Here is a 19399-nt window from a genome sequence, read left to right as displayed (position 1 = left end):
ATCTCACAAATAAACCCTAACAAAATATTATAAATCATAACAAATTACGAAAAATCTCCTTATAAACATTAGTCATGGTATTCTTCATTTTTCCTCCACTCTCATCAATAATAATCTTTAAATCATCTATTGATCCAACTCTAGACAATACAACATACAATTATCCTTGAGTAAATACTGGTTTAGTCAGAATTGAATCCACCCACGCATATATTTTAAAACCGGACAGTTTATGAATTTACTAAATAAAGTAAATATAACTTAAATAGTAATATAAACATTCTATTTTAATACCTTCGATCCTAATTATAAAACCTAACTTATAAATTACAAACAAAATCTTATAATTAGAATCGGAGATAGTATAACATATGGTAAAAATAACCCAATTATTGTTTCTAATCTTTTTCCTTTTTAACCTGAGAAAAATGTTAGAACTTGAGGAACATAGTTGGCTACATAAGGAAAGCGGCAAAGCAATTTTGTATGCATACCTCTCCTATGCGTACGCCATTTTAAAAATTTATAAGCAAGTGAAAACTAAACATGAGCATTGAAGAAAGTAATAAATATTGGAATGCTATGTACCAAAAAAAAAAAAATACTGGAATGCTTGCACCTCTACTAGCTTGCAGTTCCATGGGCCAAGATTGGCTTGCTAGCAAGCTTGGGCTTCAAACACCCTCTTTCCGCCCATTCTCAATTTCCTTGCTGTCAAGGAATTTAATGGACGACATGTACGCGTGTATGAACCACGAAAATCTATAATTTAGAACCAATATATATATATATATATATATATAATTTTTCATGCTCCTTCAAAAGTGATCAATTAACGGGAAGATTATAATTCTATGGGGCGAAGAAAGACAACTGAAGAAACCACAACTTGAATATGATAATTGGAATGACAGATTATTTTAATGTAAAGCGCAAACATACATGCGATGTATGAACGTGGTGCTTCAACCAACGGTACACATCCAACTGATCTATTGGACAAAAAGCAAAGATATCGGAAGAGAGAAGGGATTTTTTTTTTTTTGGTTTTAGGCAGGGTACTCGTGAGGACACCAATAATTACAGCATTGATGTCAATGTTTTCACGGAGAATTAGTGTGAAATCCCAAGAAAGAAATATAATCATCAAAAAGTCATCATGACAAGTGAACAACTAAAATCTATTATCATTTTTTTGCACTAAACTTTTTAAGCTGCTCAGCTGTTATTGTACTTTTTAATGAAAACATTCCTCTCTTGGAACTTATATGGTAAATCTCGCATTTTTATATTCTCAGATCTATTGGGTTCCTGGACCAAGCAGCTGTTGCCACGACGTCAACCAGAGGAAAATAGGCAAAAGCAGGCTTTGCAAGGACTTAATTAGTACTTTGGGTACCAAAACATGCCTTTTATGCCCTCTGGGTCAGGTTCAAAACCTAAATTGCGGTAAAATTCCACAACTGCATGCAATAAAAGAAAGCATAAGAACTATTTACACTACAAGTAATAACACTGGTCAGAATTGAAGTAACAAGGGAACGGAAGCGGAATGAAAATCCTGCAGCAGTAGAGGGCCATTAGCAAACCACAGAATAACTTTGAATTGACGCCAGACACAGACAGACCAGCCCACTTTGACATGTTGCACTACGACTTGATCATATCGAACATCAATAACATTAATTATTGTACATGAAGGTTGTTGATATTGCTATACCTTGACTATCTGCAAATAGAGTTATGTTTCCGATGTCTCTCCGCAGAAGAGCCCGAATCAATTTCTCCACAAGAGCCTTACCAAGGCCTTGGCCCTGCAGATCATCAAAAACATCACTAAGCAATCTGATTCATATATAGACAAAATTACACGTACATCCGAACAAGGCAAGGCTCCAAGACTAAATCAACTGAAAAACTGAATCGAACTAATGTTTCAGCAATTCACACGAGAAAGCTAGAATCAAGAATACAACCTGGCTTCCTCTATATTTAGTGCATTTATTAGCGGACACTCTCCCAGCAGAGAGCAGAAAAAACACTGGTCAATGATTAAGAGCAGAGGTACCCCCCCCCCCAACAAAAAAAAAGGGTTTCTTGTCCGCTATATTCAAATTACACTTGGCATTGTGCTCTGCAACAATGCATTAAGAAACACATAATCCTAAGTCAGTATAATCCTAGGTCAGCCTGTACTATAATTACTTCATTAGCCTAGAATACAAGACAAAAGCATTAGAGAATTTGCACTTTCCATTTAAGAAAGTGAATCCTTCAATAACTGTTCAAAGAGTCTTTGGTGAGAAATCCATGTTCAGTTGACGGAAAATACCTGATAGCTAGGATCAACGAGGACATCCCATATTGTAGCATTGAAGGCATGGTCTGATGTTGCACGGGCCATGCCAATTAGTTTCATCTTGTCATTTTCCTCTGTCAAATAACTTCGCCAAGTACACTAAGATGTTCCTCAAATAAGTTTAGATACAGACAAGCATAAAGTACAAGCTCAGCCAATTAATTGATTCAATGGGCAGAGACGGCAGATGTCATATTCTGTTTACCTGAACCTGAGCCAGGTGACTTTCTGATGGAATGCAGTGAGGCCACCATATAGCTATTCTTCAAAGCAGCAGCTAGTTTTGACAAAGGCCTCCTAGGCCACCCCACCTGCAAAAAGTGACGAAATCACTCGTTCCACTGACTAACACTTAGACAAAGTGGAAAATATAATTTTGGTAACTTTAAATCTCCACTATTAGATCCCAAAATAAAATATTTGATATTTGTAAATAAGAAATGCAAAAATAAGCAGACTTAAACTAGATATTGGTCATTCTACTTTTGAAAATAAATAAAGAAATAAGAACTAATCCCTAAATCTTGTCATATAGCCTATCGAGACGTGATTTGTGAGTGTGTTATTGAATAGGCTTCAAAACATTCTTACCAGTAGTTATGCTAGGTGTGAACATGGAGAGCTTGGTCAGGCATTGCCTATAGAAATGGGTAGGACTAGGCCAAATGAGATTTTGTGGCGCTGGGCTAGCCAATGGACAGGCCTTAGGGTCCAGCATGACTCAATCCTCTCCTTGGTAAAAAGATATTCATAGGAACTTACATAAAATTTTTATTTTTGTGGGCGGCAAGCCAGCAAATTGCAATTATACAAGAAACTGTATGAACTTTTTTCCCAAAGGTCAATGCATAACTTCTACCAAAAATGAAAAGGAAAAAGACATGTCCAACCCAGGATACAAGCCTGACTCAGTGTAGTTCAATCTTATTCCAGAAAGGGCCCAAGTTCAAGCCTGGGTCAGGTTTCCTTATAGAACTAAATATGACCCAGCCCATTTTCATCACTAGCTATTACATAAAAATTTACATCAACATTCAACAAAAAAAATATTACTTACACTCACCTTATCACAAAGGGCTTGAAGATCATAAACGTCAATATCTCCCCCTGAAGAGAAAATAATTTGTTCAATTGTTCCATCAAGTTCAGTCTTTTCAACAAGGACAAACTCCTGAGGCAGGGAATCATCATCGTCTTCATCTGTTGAGGGTGAGTCAATGACTTGTGTTGTGTTATTCTTCAACAATCTAAAAGGAAGAAAGTTGATGGCCTTTTGATGTTAGAGATTGACTAATAATCAAATGAGCTGGTTGGTCGGCTGTCTTTGCATTTAACAGCAAGGAACACATATATTATTAATAAAGGAAAACCTTTTACATTCATATGTTGTAAACGCTCTATAATAACTGCATAGAAATAAACATGCACAAAATTGTGAAAAATCTGGCCGCCAAGGCTACAGAACAGAATGGCAAATTTAAGGACAATCAAAATTAGTTACAAGGACAATTTTTCCCCAATCCATAAGGGTGAAATGAAGAAGAAGGGCCTGATCTCAACTCTATAATAATGAGAACATGATTTTGGAGATTTGTGAAAGACAATGCCTAATGGCGGAGGTGATGGAAATGATTAAAGATAGCTAATGATCCTTGACAAGCAAGTTCAAAACTTTTTCCAAAATTAAATTCTTTGAAGATGACATGGAAGAGTTAGGTCCCATAGGCTAAATCTGTTATGTATTGTAGAAGTGCTTTCAGGATCTGTAGGCAAAATCTGCAAGCAGTTTGAATTTTGGATGGCAAAGCTTAACAGTTTTCAAGAGATAAAGTGCTACATCAACCTTTTCTCATGAATATAGAGATGTTCTGTATGGTACAAGCATAAATCCATTAGGCAACAAAGTGCCCCTTTACCTTTCATTTATCACATGCTGCACATTAAGGATGCAATTTTAGTTCACAGAAGGGGTATCCATAAGCAGAAAAATGCATCAGATGATAAAAAGAAAAAAGAAAACTTGCGTAGTGTATTGAAGGTACCCAGTTTTTATTGATTCCCAGAATCCAGTCTTGAGCTGAAAAGTCCTGACTTTCTACTGGCTGCAATGGAAAGAGACAATGCCAGGGTCAAGGTATTTTGGCAGGTTTAAGTAACAAAATTTAACCCTGCTTCTCTGGTACTACTTAATTCTTCAGGAAAAACTACTGAAAAGAAGGCACTGCAGCCTACATGTCAGAGCAGAACAAGCATAGATGGTACAAGGCTGATTATAGGAAAGCCAGAAGAAGAAGAAGGCTTCGGGGCATTGATGCTTGTTGTGCCCTGGTCCAAGACGTGGTACCCAAGGAAAGAAGGTCCCAGACCCAGTCAAAGGGACAAGATGGAAAAGGCTAGGCATTCTAGGAATGCAGTAACCCATAATTCGCAGACACGTTATTTCAAAAACAACAACTCAAGAAGAGGTCCTAATATGGCCTTAAGATCCAGTCGAAGTATTTCTTTAAACTCCAATGTGTAATGGCACATTAATTAAAGTTTAACAGTATTAACTTAGACTTTTATCTTGACTGATAGGCAATGAATGGCACATTCTGCAGAAAGGGCGACATTAAGTATCCTACAATCAACTGAACTAATTAATGCAAACGGAAAAGGTATAGATGCTTCCATGCAGCTAACAATAATAAATAAGATGCTGGAACTGTTCAGTGGCTAATGTTATTGTGCTGCGCAGACAGGCGAGTCAAACGTACCTCTTGCGAACCAACAATTTAGATTGGCAGGAACTAAAAATTGACCAGATACTTGATAGCTGCCATAGAAGGGGACAACCGATAACCTACGACATATAAACTAAGACGTTGGCCCAGGGAAAAAAATCATTCGACGCTATAAACTCAACGCTAAATCAGTGGCGGGGCAAACCAAATAACAATAGTGTGAAGAGGCGGGAAATACACAGTAAACATCAATATTACGAAGATTGAACTTAAAATTAGTTTACGATAGAGGAATTTAAGAAGTGGGAACAGGTGAAGCTGGACTGCAAAAGAGAAACAATTGACAACGGAAACCGAAGACAGGAGAAGAACTCACGAGGAGGGCCGGACAGCATTGAGCGTAAGCATTTTCTGGTTGAAGAGGTGGCTGGGAGCCTAAAGAGGATATCTTTATGCTTCCGCACTCATCCTATTAACCTTGAACATTCTGGACCAGGAGGGTAACCACCACGATTTTTGCTGGGAACTTGGAACCACCAAAATTTTCCGTTCTTTTTTTTCACACGTAGGTTGACTGAATTTCATTTAATTGATATTAAGAATTTAATATTTAAAATTTTATATTTATAAATAATTGTGTTATTTATAAGTCAAATTTAACCATTTACACTTATTAAGTTAGGCTTTTGTATTTATAATTTAAGATTAATTTTCGTAATCAAAATATCAATTATTCAGTTTCACTCTAAACTACAATAGAAGCATACAATTAAAGAGAAACATATGAATTGGCAATCTTACATAAAGGTTCCTATCAATTGTGGCAAAATAAATACAGCATATACAAAATTAAGAAAAATGGATCTTATATGATTTATTTTGGTTGACATTATTTGACCTTTACACGCTTCTACCTTTAATCTGTGCACTCGAGAAGATTGAACATTTTGGAAGATCTTTACATATTTAGCAGGCTTTGTTTTGGACCGAAGGATAATAACATTAAAGGAAACAAATTACAAACACTAATCAGAGCCAGAAAAGCAAAAATAGAAACAAAACCCTCCAACGAATAAGAAAAAACGAAACTACCAAAAAAGCCTAAACCTTGAGAGTTGAAACAGAGGAAGATCTTTACATATTTAGCAGGCTATTGCAACGGCAACAACATACAAGACATATTTCAAAGTAATAACTTCCTCTGTTTGATCCCACACTTTGAAAGTTTTGTGATCTTTCATGCTTTTCCAATCTTTGCAAGGGTGGTTCAACAATGCGTAAAAGAGTTTTTGAAATTAGTGATTTACTTTTGGCCATACGTCTATGTTTTGGCCTTTCCACTCATGTGTCAATAGCCAAATTACATGTCAATTTTACCTCTTTTAGTTTGAGGTAATATTAGCATATTTTATTATTTGAGGTATATCATTTAACATTTTTAGCCAAAAAAAATTATACTACCTCCGGCCCTAATTATAAGAGCCAGTTAACTAATTTGAGAAGATTAAGAAAATAAGTTGAGTTAGTTATTTCTCCTAAATAGGTGTTGTCTTTCCTAAAATATCCTTGCTAATCAAGTGTATTAGCTAGAACTATAATTATTAGAAGGATTATCTTAGAAAAAATTGAGTAAATATGAGAGACAAAGTGAATTAGGGTCTTATAATTAGGACCAAAATAAAAGTCTAACAGGACCTTATATTAAGGACAGGAGGTAGTATCATTTAACATTTATTATAAGCAAAATATACTAATTCTCTAAAATATTTTAGGAAGATACAGAAATGTGAGAAACCCCCCGGCGACCTTTTTTGTAGAATTATTCTCCAAATGATCGGTGCTACGGCAGCCCATCGGCGGGTGGCTAGTGATGGTTGACCTTTTTTCAAAAAAAAAAAAAAAAGAAGGTTGACTGCTAATGTCTTTTCATCACATAATTTAATTTAATTTTGACCCAAAGAATGTCCTGAAGTTCCGGAGTTCTTGAACAACTATTGGGTATTAATTAATTCCCATGACAGGGTGGTGCAGTGAGATTTTCCTGATAATCTGCCCTGTCCCTTTTACCCACGCGTGTTGATCAACCGTGCGCTCGTATATTTTTGAATTAAACAGAGTAATCATACCTGAGACTTATAAATTGGTAATGAGACAACATCAATCTACCACCTCAAAATATTTTTACAAATACATCCAATATTTTTAAATATTTTGTAATACATTTAACGTCATGAAATTTTTTTTAGGTGCGCTCAGCACAGTAAAATATTTTTTTAGTACATCTAACACTTTAAAATATTTTTTTGTGTATCTAACACCCAAAAATATTTTTTAGTACATCTAGCACCGGTATCAAAAAAATTTTAAGATACTGAATACATTTAGAAAAAATATTTCAGAAAACTTCTTATAGGAATATGATGGTGCAGACGGGATTGCAGATGCAAAATAGGAAGAAAGGCAAAGCAGTGTGATATTTGAGACATTGGTTTTTGTTGGATTGTGAAGGTTGGAAGAGACCCGCCAAAAATGGTTAGACGAAATCGAACATGCTTAGAAGCGGCTCTTTTCGGCCCACATTGCTAGGCAAGTCTGTCAAGTAATTATAATCATATTATTATTTATCATATCATAATTTGAAAAATTTTAAATGCCTCTGTCCCTTTTTTTTTTGGCAAAAAACAATTTCTCTCATAAAAGTGTTCTTAAATATAAAAAAAAAATTATTTTTGTCTGAAATTTTAAACCACTCGTTCCAATTTTATCCTCATTAAACATATGCCATTTATTATTTATCTGCACTAAAGTTTTACTTATTATCTCTCATACAATCTCTTTACAAATAAGAGTATACTTAGAAAAATATCTATATATCTTATATATTTATTATTTTTAACTAAATTTAACTTATATACTTTGAACCATATGATTTTGATGGTTGTTTCTTATTAAAAAAAAGGATAAAGGGAGTATTTGGTGTTTTCAATGAAATATTTCAAGGAAAAATACAAGAATTTTATTATATTTTTTATATATTGTATGAAAAAATTTTAAAAAAATTAAAAGAGTAAATAAATGTGACGACGGGTTGGGCCAATCTGCCAAAGCAAGCTTGTTTAAGGCAACCTGTCTGCAAGCAAGCTTTTCAATAATAGCAACGGGCAGAAGGGAAAAATGAATAGAGTCTGATTTGGTTACTCTGGCAATGGAATGCGTTAATCCTTTGTGCATCGGGTAGAGAGCTTGCCAGAGAAAAGCATGCAGTCGTAAATGTCACCGAAAAAAAAAGAGCATGCAGTCGTAAAGCAAGGAAGGAGCGAGGAATCACGCATGTGATTAATGGATTCATTATTGGAGTTGCAAAAAGGGCAGTGAGGTACAAGATTTACATGCTTTGGCTGGGTTTAGGAATTATGAGATGTCTCATGTTCCACAAAATCTATTTGAAGAGTTAGCCACACAAAAAACTCTATTTGAAGGCCGGTCATGGTCATCCACTGGCAATTGGACGGGAAAGTGGATTTAGTTAAGGAAGAAAAAGAGAGTGGGAAAAGAAAAGGAACAAGGCAGAGAAGGGAGTGTCTCAAATAATTGTGTCTTTATAGAGTTCCGTGTCGACTGACTCACATCGGTCCCCCCACATTCTTCTTTTCTTTTCTTTTCCTTCCCTCGCGCTTCTGCACTACATATACATATACTCTTCCGGTCTTTAATATAAGATCCATCTAACTAATTTGATTAGATTAAGGAAGTTAGGTAAGTTAGTTAATTATAAGAAATGTGACATATTTTTTCTAAAACACTATAATCATCTTTCTTAATACCTCATCTCCCTCTTCTACTTGATTATGGTTGAGGGAATACCCATAAGGGTAATTTAGAAAAAAATGATAAATATAAAAAATGGGTCTTATATTTAAGACCAAAACCAACTCAACAATTGGGTCCTATATTAAGGATCGGAGGAGTAATTAATTACTGAATGTTATCCCTAAGATATAATTTGTGCATTTAAATGATATAAATGGCATTCATGAGCGCCAGCTTAACGCACAAATAACTGCAGAGGAAAAAGTAAAAAGAAGCAAAACCTGCCATTTAAGGATAACCGCGGAATAATTGGGTGGGAGGAGGGCATTTCAGGACATTCACTCAATAATTTCCCCAGTTACTCTGCATAGCAGGGGAGCAAAGCCTGTTCTTCAAACGCACACAAGCATGGTTTCTGAGAGCTCCCTCTCTTCCTCTAAACGCTCACCATCTACTCCTAACTCCTCCAACTCCTTCACTACTCGGTACTTCTTCTCTCTCTTCTTCATTATCCTCTGCATCTCTTCCGTCTCCAATTTTGTATTCATGTGCTCTTTTCGAATTTTAGCTTCTTTTCCGTATCGCCATTTGCCTTCTACATCCTTCACGTGGTTTTCTCCTTCTTTCTATGAAATCATTCTTGCCCTGACTCTTCTGTTTTTGGTTTCCTAATAGCCCATGTTACGTTGCGAATCCGTATTCGATTGTTTAAATTCCATTTCTCGCAAAGAAACTGAAGCATAGAAAAATTGCGTGTTTGCAAGTTGAAACACTTTCTCCTGTATTTGCGGTCTATAAAACCAAAGTCTCAAGACTGCTGCTATTTCAGCATCAGCCGTCTAAGAGCTTGATTCTTCTTCTTGCATACTGGCTGTTTGGAAATTCAAAAACTGTAACTTCCCGAATGGTTTGCTCGTCAGACAATCCAGCCAAAAACACAAGTTAATACCACTGTCATTTTTATCTCTTGAGATATTGCGAATGAGTACTGTTTTACCAATTAGGGAATAAATGAAACATCTGTGACGCTGGGCATAGTCAAAAAGCAGAGTTCAACTCATTTATGAGAAAGAGTTGTTAATTATTGGTTTCTCTTTTTTTTTTAAAAAAAATTTTGCTCTCTCTCTCTCTCTCACACACACACACACACTATCATTACATAGGTAGAAAAACCGCTATAATATAACCCCCCACCCCCGGCCCCAGAAAAGGGGTATTATTAGACTCCACTATTAATTTTCTCCACTGTGTTGCTGAAGTAAGAGAAGTCAATAGATGCTGCTGCTTTCCATTATTGATAGATTTACATGACAATTCTTATAGGCGATTTCTTTTTAACGCAGAATTTTTGCTGATGTTGCTGGTGACATTACTGTTGTTGTTGACGGGGAGTCATTTCTCCTGCATAAGGTAAAATACTCTTCGCAAGATAAGGCGGAAAAAATAACTACTTTCGAATTTTTTTTACTACCTTGTTTTGCCTATTACATTAAATTGCATATACTCAATACTAAATTGTTTTTGCGATGGCTTAAGATTTAAACTAGTTCTCTCATCTTTATAGGAAACTCTTTGGGATGCAATGAACTTTTTATCATAAAATCCATAATATGCAGACAAATAAAGGGACATCCTTTACTAACTTTTTTTTTTTTTTTTTGTGTGCTCATATATGAAGTTCCCCTTAGTTTCTTTGAGTGGGAAGATCAGAAAGATGGTTGCTGATGCCAGGGGCACTAACATTTCCCACTTGGAGCTCCACAACTTCCCAGGAGGACACCAAACATTTGAACTTGCCATGAAGTTCTGTTATGGCATGAATTTTGAGATTACAACTGACAATGTTGCTGGCCTTCGCTGTGCTGCTGAATACTTGGAAATGACAGAAGATTTGCGGGACCAAAACCTTATAGCAAGAACAGAAGCTTACCTAAATGAGGCTGTCTTTCAAAATCTTCAAAAGTCAGTGGAAGTGTTATCCACCTGCAAAATGTTACGCACAATAGCTGAGGATGTGGAAATTACAAATAGATGTGTGGAAGCCATTGCAATGAATGCTTGCAAGGAGCAGCTAGTTTTGGGTTTGTCTCAACTAGATTGTGATAATAATGAATCCAAAGAACTGAAGGATGGTTCTTGTATTGAGTGGTGGGCAGAAGATTTGTCAATACTGAGTATTGATTTCTTTGAGAGAGTTATTTGTGCAATGGGGAGAATGGGGGTTCAATCAGACAGTATCATTGCTTGTCTGATGCATTATGCTCAGACTTCCTTAAAGGGTATTGGAAAATGTCAGATTTGGAATCCAGCAAGGATTAAACCTAGTCCTAGTATAGTAGAAAACAATCAGAGGGAAATTGTGGAAACTCTTGTAAGTCTAATGCCAACAGACAACAAAAGTTGTCCGAATGTCCCACTGACCTTTCTGTTTGGAATGTTGAAGATGGCAATCATGTTGGGTGCTACAATTCCATGTAGGCTTGAGCTTGAAAGGAGGATATCATTGAGGTTAGAAATGGTATCACTAGATGATCTACTTATACCATCTGTGGTTCAGAGTGGGGATTCATTGTTTGATGTGGATACTGTTCATAGGATACTTCTGAGCTTCTTGCAGAAGATTGAAGAGGAAGAAAGTGAAGGTTGTGGTGGTTATGAATCTGATGAGTTAAGCTCTCCTGACCATGGTTCTCTATTGAAAGTTGGGAGGCTTATTGATGCTTATTTAGCTGAAATTGCTCCTGATCCGTACTTAAGTCTTCAGAAATTCATCGCTTTGATTGAGATACTTCCAGATTATGCTCGGGTTATTGATGATGGACTTTATAGAGCTATTGATATTTATCTCAAGGTAAATTAGTACGAAAGCTGTCCTTTTTTGTCACCACATTTAAAACCTAAGAAACTATGTTGATTAAGGTCCCATTTGTTTGGCCGGAAAAAAAAAAAAAATTGGTCTGGCTTGAAAATCTCGTGGCTCTTGCCCTTCTCTCTCTCTCTCTTCTTTTTAGAATGAAGTCTTTAATTTATGTTTGACCTCTTGCTTATGGTGCTTTTAAAATTTTCTGTCAAAATAAAGTCCTTTCAAACGCTTATACTCTTCTTTTCTATACAATGCATGGAGAAACTAAAAAGTCTAGAATTTTCATTTTATAAATTTGCTGCAGTTTGTTCCTTTCTTCTTAAATTACTACCAAACTCTATTCAATCAAGAAAAGCACTGGCAACACTGCAGCTTTAGAAAAGACACAGAATCTTCAAACAAACGTTAAGTTTTCTGCTTATTCAGGCACATCCATCCCTAACAGAACAAGAATGCAAGAAGCTGTGCAAGTACATAGACTGCCAGAAGCTGTCTCAAGAAGCATCTAACCATGCAGCTCAGAACGACAGGCTTCCATTGCAGATGATGGTGCAAGTTCTGTACTTTGAGCAGCTGAGGCTGAAGAATGCCTTGTCAGGAAGTTCAGGAGGAGGAGATGGCTTCCTCTCCCAGAGAATGAGCAGTGGTGTTCCAAGCGCAGCGATGTCACCCCGAGACAACTACGCCTCTCTACGGAGAGAGAACAGAGAATTGAAGCTGGAGATTTCAAGGATGAGGGTGAGGCTGAGTGAGTTGGAGAAGGAACAGACGTTCATGAAGCAAGGGATGATGGACAAAGCAGGAAATGGAAGAACATTTTTCACTTCTCTTTCAAAGGGGATCGGGAGAATCGGGATTTTTAGCAGTCAGAGTGGGGGAAAGAGGCAGAAATCTGGGAGAAAGTCTCGTGCTTCTGAGGGGAAAAATGGAAGGAATAGGAGGCACTCTGTCTCTTAGATATTGCTCCTTTGTTGTCCTTTTTTCAGGTCACCATAGTTGTAAATGAGCCGCTAGTTAGAGTTTCTCATCATTATTGTACGTTAGTTTTGCCCCAGCCTTTCCTTTCACCATATATGAATTACAATTAACATACACACACACACACGCTTTCATCTGCTGAAAATACCTGAATCCATTCTCTGCGCTCAAGATGACATTTTGGATCTTGACTCAGATATTATGACGGTAGGACTACCTCATTATGCTTGCCTAAACACGAGCGTTTTTATTTATATTGTAGCATACAAATGAGTTGCTAATAATCCATCAACATATGAGAGTGATGGTTGGGGGGAATCCCACAAGTTCTATTTTTTATTTTATTGTTGGCCTGAACTGTTGTTTTTTCTTTTATTATTATTATTTGAAAACAATACTTTAAGCATGTAAAGTTAAGTATCTAATTTTTTTTTAAAAAAAGTTTTTTTGCACGCCCATGGGGATGGGGCAAGGTCAATTATACATGTTGAAGGATTTCTTTCTTTCTTTCTTTTTTTCCCTTTTTCCTTTTTTGAAGGATTTTTGTATGAAATGTAACATAAGGCTTCGTGTTGTTATTTTCATGTTTTGATTTCAGTCTAGAGATTTTTCCCAACGGGAAAAAAGGTATAGAAGCAGGCAACGGCAACTTGTAAGGCAGAAGCAAAAACAAATTAGTTTTTAACATGGTTTGGTAGGTCTAGCTCAAGAAGAATTAAAGTAAAGGTGTCCAACAAGGATTGTCTTATCCCTGCCATTCCTCAAATTCCCATGCATGGTCTCTTCAACCTAAAATGCGCTTCCGGATCTGCAACCAGAGTCACCAATTCACAATAAGCTGGATGCTTTCCTACTGGAGAACTAATACTTTGGTTAAGATACTTGAATATATCGTATTTCATTCCAGAAGTATCCACTTTTATGTTCAGCCCTTCACATATATATCACGAAACATACCTTCTACTACTGTCTAATGAAAATAGCTTCTTCTTCTTCTCGGTTTTTTTTTTGCTTTATTAAAAACGAATCCATTGATTACACATACAAGCTATTGTATTAATTGCTATCATATTAAATATTTGAATTTGCATTCCCATGTGAAGAAACAAGGTAGAAATAAGACTTGCTGGGTTATTGAATTTTTCTTTGTTATACTTAGACCAAAAATATACAGGGAAAAAGACAGAAAAATGATAGTTAAATAATGAAATCCCCAAATAGTCACCTAAATAAGTAAAATTTTAGTTTAGGTGTAGGTGATCAAATAGGGATTTGCAAATTTGCTGAAATGATCAAATTGCCTTTTATTTTATTTTTTTTAAAAAACACCAAACACCTTAATTTACCGATCAGTCGCTAGAGCTTTAGTGCTGTAACAGCCGCTAGAGTTTAGGTGGGCCGCCAATCACCAAAACTCCAACAACTGACATTTATTTTTTGGGGAATTTTTTTAAGTCCAATAATGCGATTAACAAGATCTTTAATGTTATTAATAAGTTTGGTATGACAGTTAATAATAGGTTTTCTAGAAAAATTCAAAAAGTGACATTTTTATAACTTTAGCTATGTGGTTAACAAATTTTATAATGTTATTAACAAGTTCAATATAGCAGTTAACAACATATTTTTTAAGAAATTCAAAAAGTGACATTTTAATAATTTTAGTAACTTGGTTAACAAATCACGTAATAACATTAACAACTCTCATAACGCCATCAACAACTCTAATGAATATGTAATGATGTTGTCAACTCTTGTAATCATAATGACTGCCTAATAAATAGGAAAATTTTGTTGTATAACCTTCAAAAGGAGCTAATATTAAAAAGATCAACATTGATAGGAAAATTTTGTTAATAGCACTATGAGAGTTGTTAATATCGTTACATGACTTGTTAATCACGATATTAAAGTTGTAAAAATGTCATCTTTTAAATTTCCTGTAAAAATTGTTATTAACTGCTATATCAAATTTGTTAATAGCGTTACAGAACTTGTTAATCTCATTATTGAAGTTATAAACATGCCACATGTTAAATTTGCTAAAAAACCTGTTGTTAACTATTATATCAAACTTGTTAATAGCTTTAAAGAACTTGTTAATTGTATTACTGGAATTAACAAAATCTCTACACACAAAAATATATATGCCGACCATCGAAGCTTCGATGACAGCAGCCTAATTGAACTTTGGCGGCTGCCGCTGGCACTGAAACTCCGGTGGCTGGTAGGGCAGTAAGGGTGCTTGGTTTTGTTAAGGGGGAAAAAAAACAATGTGATCATTTCAGTAAATTTGCATATCTCAATTTAGTCATCTATACATAAACTAGAATTTTGCTTATTTATGTCACCATCTGGGGATTTTGAAATTTAGGAATCATTTTTGCGTGATTTTCCCAAATACTTAGTGACTCTGTTTAAATAAAAATGGAAGGGAAAAAGATACACCTGAGGGAGGTTGTGGCGGAAAATGACATCAAGCCTTGCGTCAAGGGTGTTCTCCAACACAATCTTGCCATCCTCCGATGCCAATACTATTCCTCCGGAGCTTCATATTTCAAACGCACACAGCCCAATCTCAATTATTACTCTCTTAAAACTCACAAGTAATGCTGAGTCATGCTTCAACTAACCGAACAACGTACCAGGAAGGTTCGTGCGAGTTGCCGGATTTGGGAGCTGAAGGCAGATAAATTCGTTCATCGATCGTGATCTTTGGCGGCTGCACCTTAGCTTTCTCTGAATATTCCTTTTTGGCTTCATCCGCCACCGACTCCACCAGCTTCCGATCAACCTCCCTGCACCGCAGTATCACTGCCGGTTCCCTAAGCCGCACCAGACCCTGCAACAAGCAACTATAATGTAGTATATTCCTTCATCTGCTGATTTGATTCCCTCAAGCCACAAAACTAATTACTGTACGTACGACTACGTGCTAATACCTGGACAATCAACGTTTTCATCAGATTTCTGTACACTTTCTTATCATCAGAGATCCGCGAAAGCGCCATGATAGCAGATTCCTTTATGGAATTCACCACTTGATCTTGTGCTTCAAGTACTTTTATACGCGATGCATTCAGCTGCATCGAGTATTCACTGCACTATTTAATTACACCATTACCTACATTTGCTTTGCATGCTTGTTCTTTACCAATATTTTAATTTAATATGTTCTAAAATGTAAAAATCTTATTCAACATTTATATACACTCACACGCAAATGGTATGGAAACCAGAATGAAGAGAAGAACTCACATTTTTTTGCGAATGTCAACCTGTTTGGCCTTCCGTTCGTATTCTTGCCTGATCTTTCTCTTCTCAGCTTCAAATAATTGGAGTTTCTCGATGTTGAATTCCTGCCATATCGTGATTTGAATATCAAGTTAGAATCTCCGCTGCTATTGCTATACATATGTAAATTTTGAATACACACACCTCTTCGGCAGCGACAGAGATCTCGTTAGCTTTCTCCTCAGCCTCTTGGCGAATGAATCTGATCATCTGATGGATCTGCTTTGACACATCTGCGTCGTTCATCTTTCCTTTTTGTTTTTCTTTTTCCAGCAGAAAGTAGTTTCCAACACGATCAATGTATGTATTTATTAGTTTTCTTTTTCTTTTTCACTCCTGAGACTCCCAACTCTCTCAAGTGCATGTGAGAAGGGAAGCGTATTTATATATTGTTTTCTGATAATTAATTATGCCCTTAAACTGTGTTTCAAAATCTAAGCGTAAACTATGATGACAAATAAATAAAAAATTAATGAGGGGAAAACTGGAGGAGGAGAGGGACGGAGAAGAAGGTAGCTAGTTAGGTTTTCGTCCATAAGAATATTAGTCAGCTGCGATATTCAGGGAGCTGGATGTTGAACCAGTCTAATCCACAATTCCATACGGGGCTTATGGAAGTCATGAGGTGTAAGCTTGGTGAAGATATCAAATTATCAATTACATGAAGAAAAATGTTTTATTCGGCAGATGGGATCGTAAAAAGGTAACGAAATATAGGGTTCCATTAATATAGGGTTCAATTATAACTTTTTATGTAATCATAATGTTTGTACATATGAATTTTGCGGATAAGCATTAATCAAAATATAATATACGACAAAATGAAGTATTTCATGTATAAAAAATTATATATCTGCCAACAAAAAAAAAGGCAAGGAAATCGATACTACCTCCGGTCCTTAATATAAGATCCTGTTTGACTTTTATTTTAATCCTAAATATAAGATTCCAATTCACTTTGTCTCTCATATTTACTCAATTTTTTCCAAGATAATCCTTCTAATAATTATAGTTCTAGTTAATACACTTTATTAGTAAGGATATTTTAGGAAAAACAACATCTATTTAGGACAAATAACTAACTCAACTTACTTCTTTAATCTCTTTAAATTAGTCAACTGGCTCTTATAATTAATACCGGAGGTAGTAGTATTATACACTCAAACTTGTGCTGCACCTGCAGAAGGTTCTTAATAGCGAGATACGCCAAAATCACAGTACTAGTCTTGGTTTTACAAACACTTGTTCACGACATGTATAAGGCGGATGCATGCATGCCATGTCAAAGAAGGCGATGGATCCCATGTGAGTCTCAGTTAAAATTGAAGGACGGTAAAGAAGGGAATTAGTTGTTGGTTGAAGATTTAAGGGATGCAATACATGGGATTGGGGAGTTTGAAAGTACGATGGCCGGCAGAGCAACCCTGCAGATCACTCCATTGGTCTCCCACGTTGCCCCATATCTTATATCCTTCTCCTTCTATCTTCCTCCTCATCTCTGACTTGTATTTTGCCGCACTTTCCCCCTTGTGTTCCTCACCCCTGCCACCATACATGTAAATAATTTATCATCCTGTTTATATGATTTCATTCAAAAGAGAAGCTATCACTATTACCTACGATCTACCAGTTCAATTCATAATCTTCAAATACGACATCTTGTTTTGTCTGCATACATATATATATGGACAATTAATATTGTATTTGTGTGCATGCGCGTTGACTTGATAATTATTACGGACTACTCACTCGCTCAGTTCCCCCGCATACACATGGCTTTGAATGAAGACTTGAAACCGGAGAAGCTATGAGGAGCATGCTAGCTAGTGCGTTGAAATGTTGACTACTAATAAAATTAAATGATAAAATTGGAGCACAATAATGAAAATGATATATATGGATCATCGGAGAGGAGATGATATACCTACAGAGAAGGCGGTGGTAGCCAATGAAACCTTGGCGCTGCAAGTTGAGAGAGGTGATGTGGGCCATGCGGGCGTGATCTCTGCCGGTGATGAGGAAGACCTTGAATCCCCGGCCTAGCAGCTGCCGGAACAGCAGCAGCATGGGCTGGATGGCCTCGCACTGGGCCTTCGTGATCCACTGCTTGAACTGGGCGGAATCAAAGGCCTCACAGCCAAAAGCATGGTCTTTGTAATAGGCGAGGTTGGAGATGCAGGTGTCGTCCACATCCATGACCCACCCGTCCTTGCCTCCCGCTCTCACCTCTATCCCCTTCACGTATTCCAATATCTGCTCTTTTATCATCTCCACGTCCCGCCGGTACTGCCCATCCATCATGTACCTCTCCACGTGCCTGTAGCACCGCTCCGGCACCCTCCTCCACGGCCCCGCATTGTTCATCTCTACCGCCATCCTCCAGCTCAGGCAGTACCCCTCCTCCTCCTCCTCCTCCTCCTCCTTCCAACAGTGATTACCAACCTTTCCTATTTTCATTCTTTAACACTCAATGTCTTCTCCGCATGCAATTGTAATTTGATATCATGCAACCAGTTGCTGATGGCACTGAGTGCGCAGCTCCCCACTGTCTTATATACATGAGGCCTTCAATGCCCATCCAAGCGTAAGCTTCGCTGCAATGAGAAGGAAATACCCCATTCTCCTTCCTTTTGTATTTATATTTTTGTCGCAATGATTTCAGCGCGTCTGTTCATCCGCATCGACATGATAAATAACGGAATTTTGCTTAAATCGAAATAAACAAGGCCACGATCATTATTTTACTGAAAAATTTGGGTATTGATCAAATAATAAATTATCTTTATCATTCAATCACAATCAACTAGCTAGTGGGTGTAAATAATTCTTTCGTATTTCGTATTTTCTTACCAAGGAGAGAGGAGTCAACGTCCGTTCTTAATCCCCTTTTTGACCTTTCAACGATATTATGGGACCAAGTCTGGCAAGAGTAACTTGTCAGTCCCACCCCACCTTCCATGTTGCTGTCGAGCAAAAGCAAGCCATGATTTCCAAGCAGCAACGGAATTAAATCCGTAAAGGTATGTTTGGCTCAATGAGAGGAAGGGGAGAGGAGGGATTTTAATGGAGGGAAGGGGAGGGAAGGGGAGTGGAAGGATTTTAATATCACCTTGTTTAGATTTATAAAAAAAGAGGGGAGGGGAGGGAAAAATATTTTAATATGGACAATTTTGCTCTTATTTTATTTAAGGCGTGGGCATAATAGTCACAACATAACAAAATATAAACATAATGGTCACAACATGACAAAATATGAACATAATGGTCATAATATGACAAAATATTGCCTTTTCCCTCCAAATCATCCCAATTTTGGAGGGGGGGAGGGGAGGGGAAATTTTAAAAAATTTTCCCTCCCCTCCTAAAATTTGT

At 36.7% G+C, this 19399-nt stretch overlaps 4 protein-coding genes across 4 annotated transcripts; 1 reads left to right on the top strand and 3 right to left on the bottom strand.

Annotated features, from left to right (window-relative positions):
* Positions 1–874: 874 nt before the first annotated feature.
* On the bottom strand, positions 875–5567 carry LOC114722645 (acetyltransferase NSI). The gene is made up of 9 exons (XM_028908721.1): positions 5459–5567; positions 5116–5201; positions 4568–4587; positions 4402–4454; positions 3423–3606; positions 2565–2670; positions 2333–2433; positions 1721–1814; positions 875–1463 (listed from the first exon to the last, which is right to left on the bottom strand). The coding sequence occupies exons 1-9, from the start codon at positions 5488–5490 to the stop codon at positions 1384–1386; spliced, it is 756 nt and encodes a 251-aa protein (XP_028764554.1). The 5' UTR covers positions 5491–5567; the 3' UTR covers positions 875–1383.
* A 3688-nt stretch (positions 5568–9255) lies between these two features.
* On the top strand, positions 9256–12930 carry LOC114722551 (BTB/POZ domain-containing protein At3g08570). The gene is made up of 4 exons (XM_028908599.1): positions 9256–9377; positions 10236–10302; positions 10571–11743; positions 12182–12930. The coding sequence occupies exons 1-4, from the start codon at positions 9301–9303 to the stop codon at positions 12710–12712; spliced, it is 1848 nt and encodes a 615-aa protein (XP_028764432.1). The 5' UTR covers positions 9256–9300; the 3' UTR covers positions 12713–12930.
* Positions 12931–13337: 407 nt separating this feature from the next.
* On the bottom strand, positions 13338–16273 carry LOC114722552 (V-type proton ATPase subunit E2). Its single transcript, XM_028908600.1, has 6 exons — positions 16172–16273; positions 15992–16092; positions 15676–15832; positions 15379–15575; positions 15182–15281; positions 13338–13541 (listed from the first exon to the last, which is right to left on the bottom strand). Exons 1-6 carry the CDS (start codon positions 16271–16273, stop codon positions 13518–13520), a joined length of 681 nt encoding a protein of 226 aa, XP_028764433.1. The 3' UTR covers positions 13338–13517.
* Positions 16274–17209: 936 nt separating this feature from the next.
* On the bottom strand, positions 17210–18526 carry LOC114722543 (acid phosphatase 1-like). The gene is made up of 2 exons (XM_028908586.1): positions 17952–18526; positions 17210–17569 (listed from the first exon to the last, which is right to left on the bottom strand). Exons 1-2 carry the CDS (start codon positions 18482–18484, stop codon positions 17392–17394), a joined length of 711 nt encoding a protein of 236 aa, XP_028764419.1. The 5' UTR covers positions 18485–18526; the 3' UTR covers positions 17210–17391.
* Positions 18527–19399: the final 873 nt, after the last annotated feature.

Source organism: Neltuma alba, unplaced genomic scaffold, assembly GCF_004799145.2.
Source record: "Neltuma alba isolate B1F8T4 unplaced genomic scaffold, ASM479914v2 tig00012097_pilon, whole genome shotgun sequence".
NCBI lineage: Eukaryota > Viridiplantae > Streptophyta > Magnoliopsida > Fabales > Fabaceae > Neltuma > Neltuma alba.
Note: the sequence above shows the minus strand (reverse complement) of the source record. Positions and strands in the feature narration are given on the sequence as shown.